This window comes from Myodes glareolus, chromosome 18 (genome assembly GCF_982192425.1).
Source record: "Myodes glareolus chromosome 18, mMyoGla1.1, whole genome shotgun sequence".
Classification (NCBI taxonomy): Eukaryota; Metazoa; Chordata; class Mammalia; order Rodentia; family Cricetidae; genus Myodes; species Myodes glareolus.
The window spans coordinates 59698457-59717910 of record NC_142043.1 but is presented as its reverse complement, the minus strand read 5'-3'; the positions used below and the strand labels follow the sequence as shown (position 1 = coordinate 59717910).

Here is a 19454-nt window from a genome sequence, read left to right as displayed (position 1 = left end):
CTTATGCCCCAGCTAAGATCACAGATGTGAGCTACTACACTTGACTTAAACTCCATTGAAGAGAAACTGAACACGCCTCCTTTCAGTCTACACACGGCAAAGCCCATGGTGGCTTTAAAACACAGTGGCAGGCCATACTGTGTTTCAGGACAGTCCTACAGATGCTTCCCTTCCTTTGGGGAACCCACTATGGATCAGCATCTGTGGGGTCTCCCTCAGACAAGCTAAAGCGGGGTCCTTGGTCTCTAGCTCTTCCCACACTTTTCTGCCTCCTACCCACTCCACGGTGCCTGCTGAATGCCCACTATGGCATAGTAGGCTATGTGAATGCTGGCCTGCCCTGGAAATGTTGGGTCTAGAGGGGGCTGCTGTCCTAGGAACCCAGACCTAGACAAGGGCTGGTCTAGGTTATCTGTAATATAGATAATATAGCTGCTGTAGACTCTCCTACCTGCAGATCTTGCTCCTCAGCCCAGAGTAATATTCCACATCTGGCTGGTCTCCTCGATTCTGCTGACCAACTGTCTGCCAGGTGAGCATGAGACCTCCCTGCGGTGAGCCTCACTGAAGCTCGGCTGAAGTTGTGGGACTCAAGTGGTCACCACTGATCCCACATGGGAGCAAATGGGGGAACAGCCCTGGTGACTACGCCCGTTAGCTCAGGAAAAGGGGCAGGTGTCCTTGGCAGCAACAAGGATTTATGAGCATTACACAGTCGCCATGTAAGACTGTCCCCCACGTGCCAATCAACTCTGCACTGTCAGAAGTTGGCTAGTGCTTCCACTCCCCGCCCCAATCAGGCCTTGTATCAGCCCAGCAGACACACAGCAGGGCACTGCGGGACTCGGGGTGGTGAGCTCTCTGTGGGTTTCTCTATGAGAACATTTGGCACTTTACAGCCATGCCTTTTAATCTGTCTCTTCTAAAGTGTCCCTCTACCCTTAAGTGGCTTCCAGTGTCCATTAGCTGATCCACAAAGGGAGAGGCTAGATGGCAGCTGTCTGCTTCCTTCCGCTTCCACAGGACCTGGGTCCTGTGAGTGCTTTCACAGGTCACAGCCATGGCCATGGTCCCACATGGGCTGCTGGGGCTGTTTTATTCCTATTTCCCAATCTGGTGCCCCCTGAGTGACCTGCATCTGTTATCTGAGGAGGACAAGGCCTTTCCCCTCTGTCTGCCTGAGCCCTGGAGCTGGCTCCGTGAAAAATCCCCAGATGGGAGGGTGTGAGGTTGGTGGGCAGTCGAATGCTACTGCCTGGCTCACCAGATCAGTCAGGGGGTGGCACACAGGAGAAATCCCCACATGTCTCTGGGATGTGTTCCGCCTCTGGTGGCATCTGGGAGCACACCAGATGGCGCTGGAAAGCCCACCTAGGTTTGGAGTCTGCAGCTGCCTGTTAAGGTTGCCAAGGAGGCTGGAGACTCAGATGGTCTGAAGACCTGTCAAATCCTGGAGATGAGTGTACGGATCGTGGACACACATGGCATGGCTCCTCGTATGTGCCTGCTGCCACACTCCACAGACGTCCTGAAAACCTGCACCTCCAAGGTGCTGCCTGCCCTGTGCTCACTGCAGCCCTGGCGCGCCCAGAAGCCTGGAGATGCTGAAGCTCTCCTTGGCAACACTGCTGACGCAGAAACCAGCAGGCGGGCTGGGGGGTGGGGGTGGGGCAATGGCTCCTTCTCCAGGCATGGGGATGGGAGGGGTACCACAGCCTCTGTGAGAGGAAAGATGAGAGGGCCTTGGAGCTGAATAGAGAAGGAGAGCTCTGACGAGTGGTGTACACAGCCTTGGCACAAGCCCCAAACTTCATTGAGCTTTCGCAAAAAGTAGTGCGGTCTGTTTTGGTCCGAGTCCTTGTAGGGGCTGGGACTTGCAGGGCATTCCGGGAGGGGGAGGAGGCAGCTGGTGGCAGCCCAGGCTCAGCATCTGGCTGAAGGGAGAGGTGAGAGGTGCTCACTGTTGGCACCGGCAGGGCAGCGGGTGGGAGGAACGAGAGGAGGGCACTGTCTTTCCTTGGCGGCCTGTTTGTTTTCTATCGTCAGATATTACTGGTGGAGCATGAAAGGTCAGAACCATCTGGAATCCAGTGAATTCCCAGCTTTGCTAGGGTTTGTCATCAAGAATTTCCTTTTCTGGTGAACAACACTACTTCCTCAGGCCCATGGGGATGAGAGAGAGAGAGAGAGAGAGAGAGAGAGAGAGAGAGAGAGAGAGAGAGAGAGAGAGAAAGGAAGGGGGAGCATAAGGGATGGAGGAGGTAAGGGGAGAGGGTGAGAGAAAAAGGGAGGAGAAGTGGGAGGGAGAGAGGGAGAGAAATGAATGAGAATAAATTGGTGTGTGTGTAGGCTCAGCTGTAAACCCCTCCCTTTAGGAGATGCCCTCGTAGACTTCAGCCTGGTTTCTGCAGGAGGTGAGCACGGGCCTCAATGAAACCCCCCAGGGATGGGCCTGACAGAGGGCTAGAGATACGAGGCCACAGAACCCCACTCAGGGCTCCTAGGGCCTATTCCCTAGGATAGGGATCCTGGCTGTTACAAAGTACTCAGAGAGGAATGTGCAGACTCCAGGCTATGGCTGGGGAAGACATCCAGTGAAGTTTTGCCTGAGATGAGTTCTCGTCCTGGGGTGCGGAAAGGGAGGGACCGGGCAGGATGGCTGTGAACTCTGGGAGGGATGGATAGCTGCTGCACGCAGAAGCCACAGACAGCACACACAGAGAAGAGAGGTGACACAGTGGCAGGTAGAGGCCAGGCAGAGCCGGGAAAGCTTGGGGCTGCTTCTGATGACAGATTCAGAGCGAGAAGAGGGGGGTCAGGAAACTCAGGGACCAAGCATCCTGCCTAGGGATCCAGTTACACTTGTGGGCAAAGCCTGCAAGAGATGGGACTGGGAGCTTGGCCCTGAGGGAATGTGCCATGCTTGCCCAGGAGATGGTAGATGAGGCCATCAGATCCAAGCCTGAAAGGCCTGTGAGCAGTTTCTTGCCAGCAGACGTGTAGAGAAATTATAGAGAGCCTCTGTGGTGGGCAACGACAGCATGGCTGGCCAGCCTTCCACCATACTGTTCCCACAACCAACCCCAGGCACTGTGCTTTCCTTGCCTGACATCTGGGTCAACCTCAGACTCTGGTCTCAGGTCATGCTCTCTCCTCTGTTAGAATCACACATGCTGCTGAAAGGGAAGAAGCAGAAAAGTTGGACGGGCGGGAACACTGAAGAAGACTCAGTCATTGACAGACACAGCCCGGGCACAAGGTTGACCACGGCGGTCAACAGGACCACCTACACCTATAGCTTATCCCCTCACTCACTGGGAATAGTCTCAATACCTGGCACAGTCCCCAGGGTACCCGGATGCTGGAAGAGAGGGGAAGAGAGCCCTGCCTCTGTCTTCATGGCCAGGCTGCAGGCTCTCTCTATGGCCAGAACACTCAGACATCCAGAGCTGTGGACAGAGCCTTCAGTCTTCCACAGACACCTTTGGGGGACATAGGCCCAAAGTTAAGAGTCCTTGGATGAACTCAAAGAATCATCATCACTTGCCTTAACTGGATCAGACAAAGGAAGAAGCCCCATCCTCGCCACTGAGCCCAGACACCAGAGTTCCAAAGTGGAGAGGCTGGACCCTTGCCTCATAGCATGGTGGACATTGCGTGCCCATAGAATCCTCACTGGCATCAATACCTTCCCCTAGGTACCACAGTTCCAGGCATCACACCCCACTCAGAGTCTCAGAGGCTGTAAAGGGAGGCTCTGGTCTTTGTTCAGTGCTCCTGGCTGGCAGAAGGAAGTCATCCCTAGAGCAGACCACTATCGTCTGTCTGACTATCAGGCTCCCACGACTGCCATTCCTGCCGAGAGTGTTGGTCGCTCGGGCACCTCACCTTCTGTCTCAGTTGGATCCGAGCATGCTGGCGACCCCCTCCATGCAAAAGGCCTACGTTTGCCTCCCAGTTTCTTCAGAAGCTCCCCCCACCCCCGTTCTCAGGCTCTGTCAGCTAACCACTGAACCTAGGTCTCCTTCCGGTTGCTTCTCCGGCATCCCTTCTCACACACTGGTTTTAAGCCTAGGATAAGCGACTCAAAGAAGATCAGTGAGGGCCCCACAGCCCAAGGCCGGGTCTCGGCCCCTTGGATTTAACCCTTCTTAGCCCGATCGCGGCTAGCTGTTTGCATTGAGAAGGAATCGTCGTGCTGCTGTCCTCAGGACCTACATGTTATGCGGTGCTGGCATGAGCTTAATAGTTTGCTAGACGGCCACACGGACCACCCCGGGTGTCCAGCCAGGCCTTGCCGTCCATGTCCTCAGCATATGGCACAGGCACAATCTATTCACTGGACTGAGGCAAGGGTGACCGGGAAACCTGGGCAGTGAAGCCAAGCACTACAAGGAAGCTCCAAAGTTCTATCCGTGGCTGTGGGGGAGGGTAGTCAGAGTGGATATGGGTGTGGGGGGTGGTCCTGCCTGGTGAGCCCTGTGGGTCCTCGGGGTGTGGTGTCTTGTGGAACGTGTCATCTAGGTCAAAGTGACGCTCCTGAGGCTGGGGAAGTCATGGGAGGCTGAGATCTTACAGGGTGCCAGCATGACTTTTACAACTTGGCAGAAGTGCCCCTGAAGCCTTGTGGCATCAGTACACTCACCACACTCCAGAGCACACTCCCGTGAGCACAGAACGAGGGGCATGCTCACCCCATCTCACGGAACCGCTAAAGAATCCATGTGGCTGGGCGAGGCTGAGGACCGGTTCTGGGCGAAGCCTCTCTTGGCTCGCACAAGTCCATCTGCTTCCCAGGAACAAACAGTAGGAACCCAGGCTTTACTCACCGTCTGGTTATCCTCATAAAGCTTCAGGTCATAGCCACTGAGCTCCACACAGAAGATGATGGCAGTGACGCCCTCAAAGCAGTGGATCCACTTTTTGCGCTCTGACCTCTGGCCGCCCACGTCCACCATCTTGAACGTGAGCTCCTTGAAGGTGAACTTGTTTTCCACGATGCCCGTGGTCATGTCCCGAGAGCGTAGGATGTCCTCCACCGTGGGGATGTAGTCGGGTGCTGCGATGCGCTCCAGGTCATTCAGGTAGTAGGCTGCGTTGTCCTCCAAGTGGTACTCACTCGAGCGGCCGAAGCAGGCCTGAGCCCCAGGGTCGGCCCACAGCCGGCGCATGACGCCCAGCAGCTCGGGTGTGATCTCACCCTTGCTCTCCGCCGGGCCAGTCAGTGCAAACAGCTGCACGGCATCATAGGCACGGTCCGGGTTGTGGAAATCGATCTTCAGGGCAGCGAGGGCCCGAATGATACGGGTCAGTGAGTCGATGGCATTGTAGATGATGAGGGGCTTGTACTCCTTGCAGGCCTCCAGGTTGAAGCCGCCACTGTGGATGATCTTCATCTGCTTGACGATGGTGCTCTTGCCCGAGTTGCTGGTGCCCAGCAGGAGGAGTTTGATTTCACGGCGCTGCCGCTGACTTTCTGAGCGCAGGTGGCGGTCAATTCTCCGGGACCGCCGCGCTGCCTCTTTTTCCTCTGAGCTTTGCCGACATCCCATGGTCTGGTCTGACAGCAGCAGGGCCCCCCCGAAACAGAGCACAGGATGGGTGCCTCTCCCCCTTTTGCCAACAAACAGAATGGTCACAGTGAGGGATGGTGAAATGTGGGCTGGTGTGACAGGCAGACAAGAGAAACAGCTGACCCAGGAGTACTCAGCACCGGTTCTGGGGCAAGGCCGTGTCACACTGCAATCCCTGCCCCAGCACCTCTTCTCCTGTGGGCATGGCGCTCAGTGCAGCGGGGCAGAGACCACACCCTCCCCTCTAGTGACACTCCACCTCCCTTGTCAGCACTGTGGCCTGATTTGCCGTAGTCATTCCCTGTATTTGCCACGGTAGGAAGCTGTCCGCTTGCGTCTGCCTAGGCAGTGTCTGCTCAGGCTACTGCTGTCTGGTCGCTGGTTGCTGTGGCGATGCTTCTAAGCACGGCTGGAGGGCCCAGCGTTCCCTGAGGCCCCCCTGCCTCGGGCTGCTCCGGCTCCCTGCCTTGCATCCGGCCCTTCACCTAACGAAAAAGAGAACAGCATGAGCTATCTCCTGGGCACACCTCAGGCTGGATGGGGAAAGGGATCAGCCACCGGGCCTCAGCAAACAGCAGAACAGTTCAATTCCCAGCCCCTTCGGTGCTTCAGGGCTAGTGCCCAACCCACAGCAAAACAAATACGTTTGGCCGTTGCCTTCCACTCCGCTGCTCTGATTGACGCCAGGTGCAGGTCGGACAGGAGCTAGCCGTGCAGAGCTCTTGCCTGCAGCCCCCATGCTAGATTCACTTCTGCCACACCTTCCTGCCTCCCAGGCCTGGCTGACCTGTCCCCTCTGAGTCTGTGTGTCTGACTTGGGCTCCACAGTATGACCCCCCCCCCGTGGCTGTCCACCATTCCAGGACACAGAGGGGGCTCATCCCCACTCTGCAGTGTAGTCCTGGACGTGTCCCAGCCTTAAGGAAGTCAGGGGAAACTGGGGATCTCCCACCTTTCATCCCGTCAGACCCAGGGCCATCTCTGTGGTAGGGCCAGATGCATAGAGTGTGTGGAGTCCCGCTGTCCCTTCCAGGCGGGGAGGGATCAGCAGGTGGGGGTACCACAGGATCCTGGGTGTGCAATAGCTAGGCAGAGGTTTTGAGGAGCGGCCAAGGCCTGCCAATCAGGGCAATATGGTGATAATCTGTCTAGGGAGGCAGGAGAGGACAGGGAGGCTCTCAGAGAACTGGGCATCGCCGAGTCCAGGCGTGGATGCTCTGTTTACACCCTATCCAGGTTCAGGGTGAACCTTTCACAGATCCTATCTGGGCTAGGGTGCTAATGAGGAACAGCTGGACTCACAGCTGGAGCCAGTAACACCTGTTGACCACCAGGGGGAAGGTTACCTACGTGATTCCTCTGTAACAACCTGCTGGATGGCTGGGGCAGGTCTCCTCCAGCAGGGGGCTCAGTTCTGCCTCTGACTGGGAGCCCAGGGTGGCCCTCTGCCATGACACAGCTCTTGCTTTCCTTCCTCTGATCTGTCTTTGTTTGGCTATGATGCCGCAGATACTTTATAACCGATCAAATGTCCCCTTCCCTGATAGCAGGCTCTGAGGTAGAAGACCCAAGGCAGACGGAGTTCCTAATCTAGGCAAGGGCCTCTCTCTGCTTCCACTCTTATGTGTGAGCAGCATGAGACCCAAGCTCCCCAACCACCCACACACTCCTTACCCATCTGACTTGGACCCTTGGGAAATGGCAGCCCATCCCCCACGCTGTGCCTCTCTCTGTCCTACCCACACTAGACCCACGGCTCTGACTTTCTCCAGTGGCTGTGGCCTTTAGTCTTCAGGGTGTGAATCTCTTGACACGGCTTTTGGCCAGGTACCCTGCTGTCTCTCAGCACCTCGGGTAATTCACTCCACATCTCTGAGCTTGCCCCTCCTGCTCACTGATATATGGGAGGGGGAGAGCATCTAGCACAGACAGACCCTGGTACTCTGCAAGTACCAGCCAGTAGCAGTCACCACCCAACTGTTCTAGTCACCAGGGACATCGTCACGGGACCTTTACCTCCTCAGCCAGACTCCGGTATTCCCCTGCCCTCTCCTCATTTCTGCCTCCACAGCTGGCCTCAGCTGCAGTGTGACAGGCAGGACCTTCCGTGCTGATGCTGCCTGCGTTCCTCCCCTGGCAAAGACTGCGAAGCCAGCAGCCTGCCCTGGCTTTAGCTCTGCCATGAGCAGGGCGGTGCTCAGTGCACAGCGCCCCCCCCCCCACTGTCCTGCACAGGTGCTGGAGTAGGAGACAGGGAGGGAAGGTAAGGTGCAAGAGGTCTCCGTGTCTCTGCAGTCCCACCGCCTGAGCAGCCATGGAGTGTGCCAGAGACACTCAGGTGTAGAGTGGCTCGGAGTAACGATTAGATGTCATTCAGGCCATCTCGAGACGTCTGGGAGCGGAAGCCTTGAGCCACACGTGCTCAGTGGTGGCACACAAACAGCACATGCTCACGTGGGCCCTGGAGCCACATTCCTGTGTGTCTGTGTAGGTAAAGGTCTGGGAGCCACTTTCCAGCAGTACAGAGTTCCAGGGGAGTCCCCGCCGTGCATTTTACCCATCACCTACATAAAGGGGGTTTTTAAGCAAATGTCATGGCGTCGATAAGGCCCTGTCTCTCATCACACTAGGGCTTGCCTGAGCCTCTCTCTTCATGGTCTGTGAGCAGGCAGAGGTCAATGCGGACAGCTCCTGGTCCACACGGATGACCCCAGGGTACAAAGGTGTGTACCATCTTTAGCCTGCTGTGTGTGTGTGTATGTCTTTCCAGGAAGATGTCTTTCTAGCAGATGCTGGGGGAGGCACTGGGGGGAGCACTAAAGGGGAGCACTGAGGGAAGCCATGGGGGGAGCTCTGGAGCCAACACAATTTCATGCCATTTCAGCATGATGGACAACACCCTCCTTCCTGAGGTCTGGCTGAGGGCGTTTCTTGTTAACATCATATTCTTTGGTATTTTCAAAGTCAAAGGAATAGCCAGGCCTCACCAGCCAGCTCTCCTTTAATCTGGATGGCGTTAGTGGCAAAGGTCAGCCGGAAAATGTGGAGCTGCTAAATGAGCCTCCCAAACTGCTGCCAAGACAAACAGGATCCTCGGGACAAGTTACAGCTACGATACTATCAGCACAGTCTAGTCAAGATAGGTGACCCCTACTCTAGGTAGGGGACCCCAGAGTTACGGTTCCTGAGGGATGGTAGGCCAGCCCCCTGCCTTGGTCCAGAGTCGTATCTGAACAGAAGAGCCTGTCTGCTTCCTGGCGGTGGACACCTACCTGGCCCTGCCCCTCCCACAGTGTGGCCCTGGGGAGCCTGTCAGGCCCTGCTTGCTCTCCTTGGCTACTCATGCTGTAGGTGTCTCTTGCTGGACGTCTGCCTGCTCTTTGTAGGTCAGCTCACACGTGTGAGGTACCTCCCCGCCACGCTGCTGCTACTTCTGCACTCTGGCTGCTCTGCAGTGTCTCCCGCCAGGCACAGGTCTCCCTACGGCTGATGAAGCTGTGGTGCGAGAGAAAGATGGACAGCTAGTGAACTGAGAGGAGAGAGTGGCTGTGAGCAGGCGGGGCACCGAAGCTGGGCACAGTCTTGCCCTAACTGTCCATCCTGTTCCTGCCTCGGTGACCCCTCCGCAGCACTAGATCTTGAGAATGAAGGGAAGCAGCCTGGCCTTTGGTCTCAAGTGGCGGGCGAAGAAGTTTCTCCGTTTATGGACATGTGATCTGAATTTCAGGAAATGTGTTTCATCACCACGAGGCTGCGGGGGACCTGGGAGAGCATGGTGGGGGGCAGTGGGCTGCCATCCGGGAGCCCTATCTGTTGCTGTCTAGAAACCCAGAGCCAAAGACTGGTCAGCTGGTCCTTGATAAGTGGACATTGGTTGCTAGGGAGCAAATAAGGGAATAAAGGGGAAACTGTGGTCAGGCAGTGAGTTTGTGTCATGGGAACTACATGGGCAAGCAACTGTCAGAGTGAGGGCACGGTGGGGTTATCCTCTGCTAGATCACCAGCCTTGTGTGAGGGTGTGAGATCTTGGAGTTACGGACAGTTGTTAACTGCCATGTGGATGCTAGGAACTGAACCTCTGGAAGAGCAGTCAGTGCTCTTAACTGCTGAGCCATCTCTCCAGCCCCCCCTCCCACCCCGGCCAGAATTCTTTTAGCACCATTGTGGGGTCTGGTCATACTTGGGAAGTGCCAGAGCAGTGGAGCTGGGGGAAGATGACGGATGCAGAAGTCTGGCTTTTCTCTAAACGGAACCTCAGCCAGTCCTACCTGCCGAGGCCAGGCTCCTGTCGGCTTTCTCTGAGTCTACCTGGGTTTTAGTGGGTCTTGAGGGACTCCTCAAATCTCAGAATGCAGCTTGATGTCATCAGGCCAGAGGTAGAGGCTCAGCGGGTGGCCACATATTTTGATGTTTCCTGGCCCAGAAACAGCTCATGGGTTCCCGGGGTGATACCCAGGATCTACCAGCACAGTCTCCTTGGGTATGGACAAAAATAACAAAAGAACTAGACAGAGGAGAGAGGCTTGTACAAAGGTTTGGAATGCGTGGGTGTGGGCAGGAGAGATGAGCCACGGTCGTTGTGGAACTGAAGGGAGGTCACAGGGCCTCAGCAGAGACGAGAAAAGGACAAGGGGAGGGGGAGGGGCATGGTAGAAGAGACGCCGAGCTGGGCTCCTGGTTTTCCTTCGTCCAAGAGAAATAAGAAAATGGTCTGAAGCTATGTGTGCAGATGTGTGTTTGTGATAGTGACATGTATGCGCTTATGTGCATGTGTATGCTTGTGTGTGTGCTCCTGCTTAAATATTATCGGCGCAGCTGTTCCACGGGATGGGGTGAATGTGTCTGTGTGCAGTTCTACACGGCATCCTGGTACCCTAAAAGCGAGGTGGCCATGGGCAAGAGGGACCAAGTGTGATGCAATGGAGAACGGGGCTGGGAAAACCAGCCAGTGCATTACCTCACACCTACTTATGAAGCTATGGCTTTGAGCTTTGGAGTTTGGGGTTGTCTGCATTGGACAAGGTGAAGACCGAGTTCCTAAACTTGTTCTGGTAAAGACAACAGAAGTCAGACCGCATACAGGGCAGAAACAGTAGCAAGTGACAAGGTGCCAAACTTTCTTGTAAAAACGGAGCTCCCATTAGGAGGGGAAGGTCAAAGGTGGAGTTCACAGGCAGCAAGCCTGCAAAAGTGGGCTGGCCGCCTAGCAGGTGACAAATGTCTGCAAGCAAGTGGCTGAGGATGCACATAGGTGGGCATCTGAGGATGCGGGAGATGCTGGTGAAAAGGCTGAGGTACCCGTGAGAGGGCTGGCAGGACAGCTGGAGTGATGGTCCGACGGCAAATCAAAAGCCAACTAGGGTTTGGATGATGCCACTCAGTTAGAATAGACAGGGGAAAAGCTCCTCTATCTAGATTCCAGGCGACAGGGCCATGATGTGGAGGAGGGCTAAGTGGCAGGTGGTTCCGTAAGACAAAAGCTGCATGGCAGTGATGGAGTGGAGGGAGGAGGGAGGAGATGGGGCATCCTAAGGGCTGTCCAGAAAAGCTGAGGGGCAGGGCCACTATTGGAGAGGAGATGCTGAGAGAAAGCAACAGGCATTTGGGGGTGGGCAGTCAACTCTCCTTGGAGTTTGGGACCTCTGTACAGACGCGTGGACTGTATCAGTCAGTATCAGCAAGCCCATCCCAGCCCTCCATCAGATGCATGCAGCCAGAGACAAGTCCATCCCAGCCCATCAGATGCATGCAGCCAGAGGCAAGACCATCCCAGCCCACCAGATGCATGCAGCCAGAGACAAGTCCATCCCAGCCCATCAGATGCATGCAGCCAGAGGCAAGTCCATCCCAGCCCTCCATCAGATGCATGCAGCCAGAGGCAAGTCCATCCCAACCCTCCATCAGATGCATGCAGCCAGAGGCATGTATAGCATGATGACTCTGCCATGCAGTTTTTGGCAGCTGGTTTTCTTTGGCCCCCCCAGTTCTTTACAAGCTCCACGCTGGCCTCAATCAGGCCACTGCACAAAGACTGTCAGTATGCAGCATGCAAACCCTGACCCTGCAGAGGGAATCCTCTACTGAAAGTCCGCGTTCCGGTTCCAAGGCCAGAACTCTCAGTTCGTGACTGTACTCTATCACAAGTGCCAACCATCTTCCTTAAGACCCGCCCCCCCGCCCCGCCTGAGTCTACAGAAGCGGTTTTCAACCTGTGGGTTGAGACCCCTTTGGAGGGATCATGTGTCAGATATCCTACATATCAGATATTTATGTTATGATCCATAACTGTGGCAGAATTACAGTTATGAGGTAGCAACTAAATTTTATGGTTGGGGGTCACCACAACATGAGGAACTATATTAAAGGGTCACAGCATTAGGAAGGTTGAGAAACACTGGCCTAGAGTGTCTGACCCAAAAGGTGGTGGGTTAGCCAAGGCCCAGGTTACATCAAGGCAGTGAGGCTGCATCCTAACACACTGGTAGGCTACTCAATGTCCCCAAATATCACACACCTTGGGTGCACCAGGAGTCCCACTGTCTTGTATCCCAAGCAAAAAATTTGGCCTGGGGTGTCTCCAGTCTTGCGTATGTGGTTACAGGTCTTGAGGTAGAATCAGGGGTCTCCATCACGGAGTCCTTTCTAACCCATGGGAGTCACTCTGGGGCTGCTTGCACCTGCCTGACCCCAACTTATTCTTAAGTTTTCCACGGACACCCAGTGTACCCCAAGTGGTGATGAACCTCAGTACTGCCATGTCCTCCACTTTTTCAGTCACCTTTTATCCTGTCAGTGGCAGCTCTTCTGCCTCCCACGCTTCTGTGGCACCCAACCACCATGCCGTAATGTGGAGGGGGCAGAGGGCGGGTGGCTCAGTGGCAGCAAGGTGAGAGTCCAGGCCCCTCTTTCCACACCAGGCTGTCAGGTAACAGGGAAGTCTCAGCTCTGCAGCCATGTCGTATCTCAGTCTGCAAGAACTATCAGCAACAGCGCATCTGAGGTCCCCTGAGGCCAGCACCCGGGCAGCTCACACACTGCTGGCCTTTGGTTGCCCAACTCATTAGCCAGGAGGATTTCCCAGGCCAACAAAGCTCATTCATTTCTTCTCATGAGTTCTCGGCTGGGTGTGGTGGTATACACACCACGAAAGGATTCTTTATGAATCCATTTCATTGTATGTGTTCTTGAACAGTGGAGAACAGCTTTGGGCTGGCCTCTGGGAGTGTCTGTCCCAGGGAAGTCAAGACAGTGGGCTTGGGGAGAAGGTATTGGACCAAGCCAGGGCTGCAGCGGCAGCATGCCTCCTTGGGCAGCTAGAGCCATCAGGGGAAGCAGGGTCCAGAAGACTTTGGCTACAGATACATGGTCCCAGCACCCAGGAGGCAGAGGCAAGAGGATCATGAGCTCTGGGCCAGCTTGAACTATATAGCAAGCCCTGTCCCAGAATGAATGAACCCATTAATGAACACCCCAATAGATATTGGACCCTTTCGCTTACCCCTGGAGCTGAAGTCTCTGAGTGGACACCCAGTATGGCTTTATTTTAGAAACCGAAGAAAACGGAAAAGCTTGTGCCTGCCGTTGCCGCTGATAACCAGTTTCCTGCCCCCTTAATTCGGAAACATTTTCTCCTGCCCCTTCATGCCTGCCTCGCTAGATGCATGCTCTCTGCTTCAGCTGCAATACTGTATGTTCCTCGATTCCTTCCCTGCCGAGGTGGAGCAGCCCTTGTTAGGTTTGTCCAGAGCCAGGCCCAGACTACAGGAGGAGTCTTCATGTTGTGTTGCCCTCTTGCCAGTTCTACTTCCCTTCTCTGTCTATTCCTGTACAAAGTAGACCCCTGAAGCCAAGACCCCGCAGCTATAGACCTGTTCTCCGCAGCCAGATCTGTCCCCACACTGCAACTGCCTTGTCACTGTCCAGGGTCCCAGCAGACTCTTCAGGAATCCATTTTACTTGCACGTGTTCTTGAACAGTGGAGTGTAGCTTTGGGCTGGCCTCTGGGAGTGTCTGTCCCAGGGAAGTCAAGACAGCAGGCTTGGGGAGAAGGTATTGGGCTGCACCAGGGCTTCACTGTGCAGTCTACAGATGCAGCATGCCTCCTTGGGCACCTGGAGCCACCAGGGGATGCAGGTGTTTAGGGAAACTCAGCCCAGGAGCCTGTGGCCACAGACACCTGGCGGACAGCTACACTCTCACCCCACACTGGTCTGCTCTCATCGACGCCTGCACACGTGTAAGAGTAAGCACAGGGACTGGTCCGTGACTTTGTAGAGCTCTAAAGAGAGAAGGCGACGTTCTCAGGGGAGGCTACAAAACTCAGCATTAATCACGCCCCTCCCCCTGCCTCTGTACCCCATGCTGCATTCCTAATGTGGCCACATCTGGATATAACCTGCTACAATGTTTTTCTTGAAATGGACACACACACACACACACCTCCATACTTCAAGAACTTTAAGTAGAAAGCCAGAGTCGTTCATCATAGAAATTATCTGGAATACACAACAAGGGGAAGGACGTGTTTTTGCTGCTAGCCCGGGACTCGCATCTGCGAAGAGCCAGGCGAGGTCACTCGTTTATTAAACAGCAAGGATTAGTGCCTGCTGGATGCAGAGAGCCACACTGGCACCAACTGAGATTTTCTCCCCAAAGACAGAAGATTGTGAGATGTAGAGAGGATTACCTTCCTCACGAGAAAGGCTAGCATAGGGGGACTGGAGAGATGATCCAGCAGTTAAGAGCACTGGCTGTTCTTCCAGAAGATCCAGGTTCAAATCCCAGCACCCACCTGGCAGCTCACAACAGCCTGTAACTCCAGTTCCAGGGGATCTGATACCTTCATACCAATGCACATAAAATAAAGTTAAATAAATTATATAAAATAAAGAAAGGCTAGCACAGGGCCTCCTATGGTTTGGTGGCCACTGTCTCTTGCTCGGAGACGGAGGTGGAGACGCTGGGTTCTGGAGCCACTGTTTTCTCGGAAGGCTTGGGCCCAGAGGACCTCTCTGCTGGGACACCCGTGGGAAAAGACTCCTGGGCTGTGGCATTGACACGGCACCCCTTGTCTTTAGGCCAGACTCCTCTTCATCTCCTTCTCTGCCCAGCTGCACTTTCCTGTGTAGCAGGACATCCTCCACGGCTTTGGTCAGCATCTCAGATCTGTGCCTGGGCCTACGGCTCTCCACTCTCACAGCCACGTGGGCAACACAACCTCTCTGCTCTCTCAGACTTGACTCCTAGTATGTATCACTCTGCACTGTGCAGGGAAACACGGGGAGGACAAGCTGAGTCTCCGTACCAAGGTGCTCATGTTATGGCTGGAAGATAACCAGACCGTTCCTGACACAGACCAGCGCTGTGGTGGCAGGGACATGGTGGCGGGTGGAGGACGGCACTGGTGAAGAATGGCTGACCTCACAGAAGAGGGGGCTGTAGGCAACCTCGAGATTATGCCCTCACCTCAGAGGGAGGGTTTAAAGTCTGGGAGTGGTCCTCTGGAGGCTAACACCAGGGCTAGGAAACTGTGCTGGATGGGGAGTGTTCTTGGGCAGGGTTGTGCCAGGAGCGGCTGCCATGTGGGACGCCACAGCTGCCACCAGGCTCCCAGAGCAGCTGTTTCCCTGGGTTTGGAAGAGGCACTTCCGTATTACAGCCCTCCATGTTAGAGCGTAAGATGCCAAGTGGACATCTTGGCAGGGCTGAGTACAGTCAGTGTGTGTGCTGGGGAGGGAGTCAGAGCTAAATCCACACTCATCTGGATGACAGGGCCCATGTTTCCACACTCATCCTGATGACAGGGGTGCCCATTTCTACACTTGTCTGAATTACAGGGCACACATTTCCATACTCATCTGGGTGACAGGGACACACGTTTCCACACTCGTCTGGATGATGGGGCACATGTTTCCACACTCATCCTGATGACAGGGGCACACGTTTCCACACTCGTCTGGGTGACAGGGGCACACATCTCCACACTCATCTGGATGATAGGGACACACTTTTTCACACTTGTTTGGATGATGGGGCACATGTTTCCACACTTGTCTGGATGATGGGGCACACATTTCCATACTCATCTGGGTGACAGGGGCACACATTTTCACACTCATCTGGATGATAGGGACACACTTTTTCACACTTGTTTGGATGATGGGGCACACGTTTCCACACTTGTTTGGATGATGGGGCACACATTTCCACACTCATCTGGGTGACAGGGGCACACATTTCCACACTCATCTGGATGATAGGGACACACTTTTTCACACTTGTTTGGATGATGGGGCACATGTTTCCACACTTGTCTGGATGATGGGGCACACATTTCCATACTCATCTGGGTGACAGGGGCACACATTTTCACACTCATCTGGATGATAGGGACACACTTTTTCACACTTGTTTGGATGATGGGGCACACGTTTCCACACTTGTTTGGATGATGGGGCACACATTTCCACACTCATCTGGGTGACAGGGGCACACATTTCCACACTCATCTGGATGATAGGGACACACTTTTTCACACTTGTTTGGATGATGGGGCACATGTTTCCACACTTGTCTGGATGATGGGGCACACATTTCCATACTCATCTGGGTGACAGGGGCACACATTTTCACACTCATCTGGATGATAGGGACACACTTTTTCACACTTGTTTGGATGATGGGGCACACGTTTCCACACTTGTCTGGATGACAGGAGCGCACATCTCTGAGCAGTGGCTGTTCAGGTCTCCCTGAGCCTTAGGATTAAGGGCAGCCCTCGAGGCCACTGCCGAGCGGTGCCAGTGAGGATGTGGGAGACAGTCATGTACATACAAACCCTGTTCTGGCTTCCTCTGTGCCTCTTCCCTCAGCCAGGGTGACTGCAGGGAAGGTCTGATAAGTTCATTTAGGCTCTTGATACAACATGTATTTTGGGATCAAAAGCCACATGTTTCCAAAAGAGATAAAAACCTCTGCTTGCCTCGACGCCAGTGACACTGGACAAAGACAGGGTAGGCAATTCCACCAAGGAACTGCTCTGGTGGGAAGAGAGCTCAACCACCTCTCCTTCCTGTTAACCCTACCAAACCCCCAGTTTCTGCTTCCCAGGTTCAGGTTCTATTTCACACCCTCAGGCCCACAGTGCCTATCACACGTGACATTTCCCCGACCGCTTTAGAAAGCGCAGTGTGAGGCCGGCTCCACGGTAGTACTGGATTTTGCCCCAGGAAGAAAGGGCGGACTGGCCCCTTCCTGGCCTCAGGGCTCCTGGGTGCCCCCAGGGTATGCTTCTTGACCACGCTGTGAGTGTGGTCTTCCCTGAGATCCCCACTGTGGGCCTATCCAGGCTTCTGCTCTACCCCACCCCCAACTGCCAGCTCTACTTCCTTCAGAGCAGGTGCTCTGTGAAAAGATTCGCAGAACAGATGGATGGATAGATGGTCCAATGCTGAAAGATGTTTGCACAGAGTGCGGAGCTTCCCAGCATTCCCTTTGGAGTGTGTTACCTAATGTGACCTCGCTCAGGAGCCTGTGATGGAGGGGTCACATACCAACAGCCCGTATGGATCTCGGTCTCTGAGGTCTCCGCTGGCCCTGGTTCTGCTGAGATTCCAGGGACCCTCTATCTGCTTCCCTGACCTTTTGGCTCCTACTTTCCACACATCTCCCTTAGGTGGGTATCCCACCCATCCTTCCTGAACAGGAGGCCCGTCCAACAAAGACCCCAGACTTAGAAGTTTCTAGTTCCCTCATCCACACGGGCAGGAGTCCCCAGGTTTTCTCCCACTGCCGAGCCCTCCCTGCCTGAGATAATCACTTGCTACAAATTCTGTACCAGGCAGGTACTCATCCTGTGCCCTCTTCTCCCAGGCTCCCAGGCTCTTATGCCATATTTTCTTCCCGATTCTCTAGCCCTCAACTGATGTCTCCTCCCCCCCCCCGTCCCTGTCCCGATCCTCATCTATATTCCCTTTCTAGCCCCCAGCCCCAGCCCTGTGTTCTCTGCCCCACCTCCGTATTCCATTCTCTCCTCACCACCCTGGCTGAGGACACTTGTTCCAGTCCTTGTCCCCACTGCCCATACCCTCTCCTCCTGGTCCCTATCTCACTACGTCTCTCACTGGTTCCTGGACCCTTGGTCCCACTTTCCATGCCAGGAGCGTCTGTCTCTTCCCTTCAGGTTGCTCCTAGGCTCTCCCTCTACCGAGTTGGCAACTTCTAAGAGTCCTTGGAAAAAGGGGCTTTCAGGTTGGTCTTCCCTGGGAGCTGTTACTCATTACCGAGCAGTCCCCTCCCACCCTTGGTCTGTCCCTTGTGACTTTATGTTTGTTGCATATCAGTTTACATCTTCTCAAGTAGAATTACAACATCCCCCATGCGAACAAACAAACAGTAGATGCCCGCAACCGAGGAGACCAACTTTAAACGTAATCAATTATTAAGATGCATTTCTGATACCCATTAATCACCAAACACTGGTATCAAAGATGGGGCTGTTGGTTTGCCACTTTAATGAGAAGAGATTTATAGAGAACGCTGAGGAACAAAAGCTAAGCACTTTAAATGCTTCCTTATCACTTAATACAGATGGGAGTACATTCCCATGCTACGGTGCAGTGAGGCTGGGATCTTCCCTCAAGCTCTGGCTCACATTCTGGAGCTGCAGGCGGTGTCCTTGCTTTACCACAGCAGCGCACCTTGTATGACACCCAGAGTACTTTCTCCAACACCAGCGTGGCGAGAAAGGAGCTGCTCTTCAAACCCTGGGCTGTTATTACTCCCTGTGCCCAGACTTAAATTGTCTTACCCACACCAAACCAAACTATGCCCAGCTCTTGAGGACTCACAAATCAGCCGCCGTGATTCTACAGAAGCCCCCTTGACAGTCATCTTCTATTCGTTTATGTAATATTCAAGGATGTAATTATAATAAGGACAACTGACATAAACAGGCTTGGGACAAACACAGCTGACGCACGGGGCGGGAAGACAAATGCTCCGGGGTGCTGGAGGACTACCCACCATCCTGGAAAGGCACGCTTTCCAGGGAGAACGGAGAGCTCCCGTCCACTCGGGGAGCAGATGGCAAAGGGGAGAGAAGGCTCCGCTCACCAGTTTCAATAAGGCTTGCAAATGATTTTGCATTTTATTTATCACAAACCCTGCAAGTGTCTGAAAATTGATAGAAAATGCAGGGTTTCCTGATTTGGCTTAGGAAAACATGACTGTGTTTGTGATATTTTTGCAAACAAAGTCATGAGGGCCCTGGTCACTGGATTAGTTTTTTCATGTTGCCCCTACAAGCTTCCTGACTTGCAAACTGACAGCAGGTCTTCTTTCTTTGCCACCTCCAAGTGCGCGCGCTCTCTCTCCTTCTCCCTCTCTCTCTCCTAGAGTCAAGCAGATATTAGGACGTACAGGAGTGTGTATATAGTGACCCCGTCCCCCAACAGCCCCTAACCCAACCAAAGGCTCTGCTACAGCTAGGCAGGCCACAGTGGCCTATTAGTGTTCTACTAAAGGATGGTGAGATCACTAGAGAGACCCTTTCCTGTATCTCCGTGACCCTGGCCAGCCACATGTCCAATCTTCTGGCCCACAGCCACCAAGGCTGACCAGACAAGGGGGGATAGCTTCACTGGGAACACTGACTCAGAAAGAAATTGGGCCAGGACTGAAGAGGATGAAGAATTTGACCTATGGAGGAGAAGGGGGGGAGAAAAGACAGCCAAGAGGTAGGGTCTTTAGTGAGAGCCACATTAAATGGTGTGCTGCCTGGGGGAGCTGGGGCCTGGAGAAGGTTCACTGTTTGTTTAATCAGGTCCGTGGGTTGGGGAGACAACCTTTATGTCACTATACTGGACCTCTGCAAATTCCGGC

At 54.3% G+C, this 19454-nt stretch overlaps 2 protein-coding genes across 2 annotated transcripts in view; one reads left to right on the top strand and one right to left on the bottom strand.

Annotated features, from left to right (window-relative positions):
* The window catches only part of Rsph14 (radial spoke head 14 homolog), a 78634-nt gene that overhangs the window by 37603 nt on the left and 21577 nt on the right, over positions 1–19454 (top strand). The window lies entirely within an intron of this gene.
* Gnaz (G protein subunit alpha z) overlaps positions 1–19454 on the bottom strand; it is a 53281-nt gene that overhangs the window by 22819 nt on the left and 11008 nt on the right. The window contains exon 2 of the mRNA XM_085679752.2: positions 4830–6058. Coding sequence (XP_085535878.1) covers positions 4830–5552 — 723 coding nt within the window. The 5' untranslated portion in view covers positions 5553–6058. The remainder of the gene's footprint in view (positions 1–4829; positions 6059–19454) is intronic.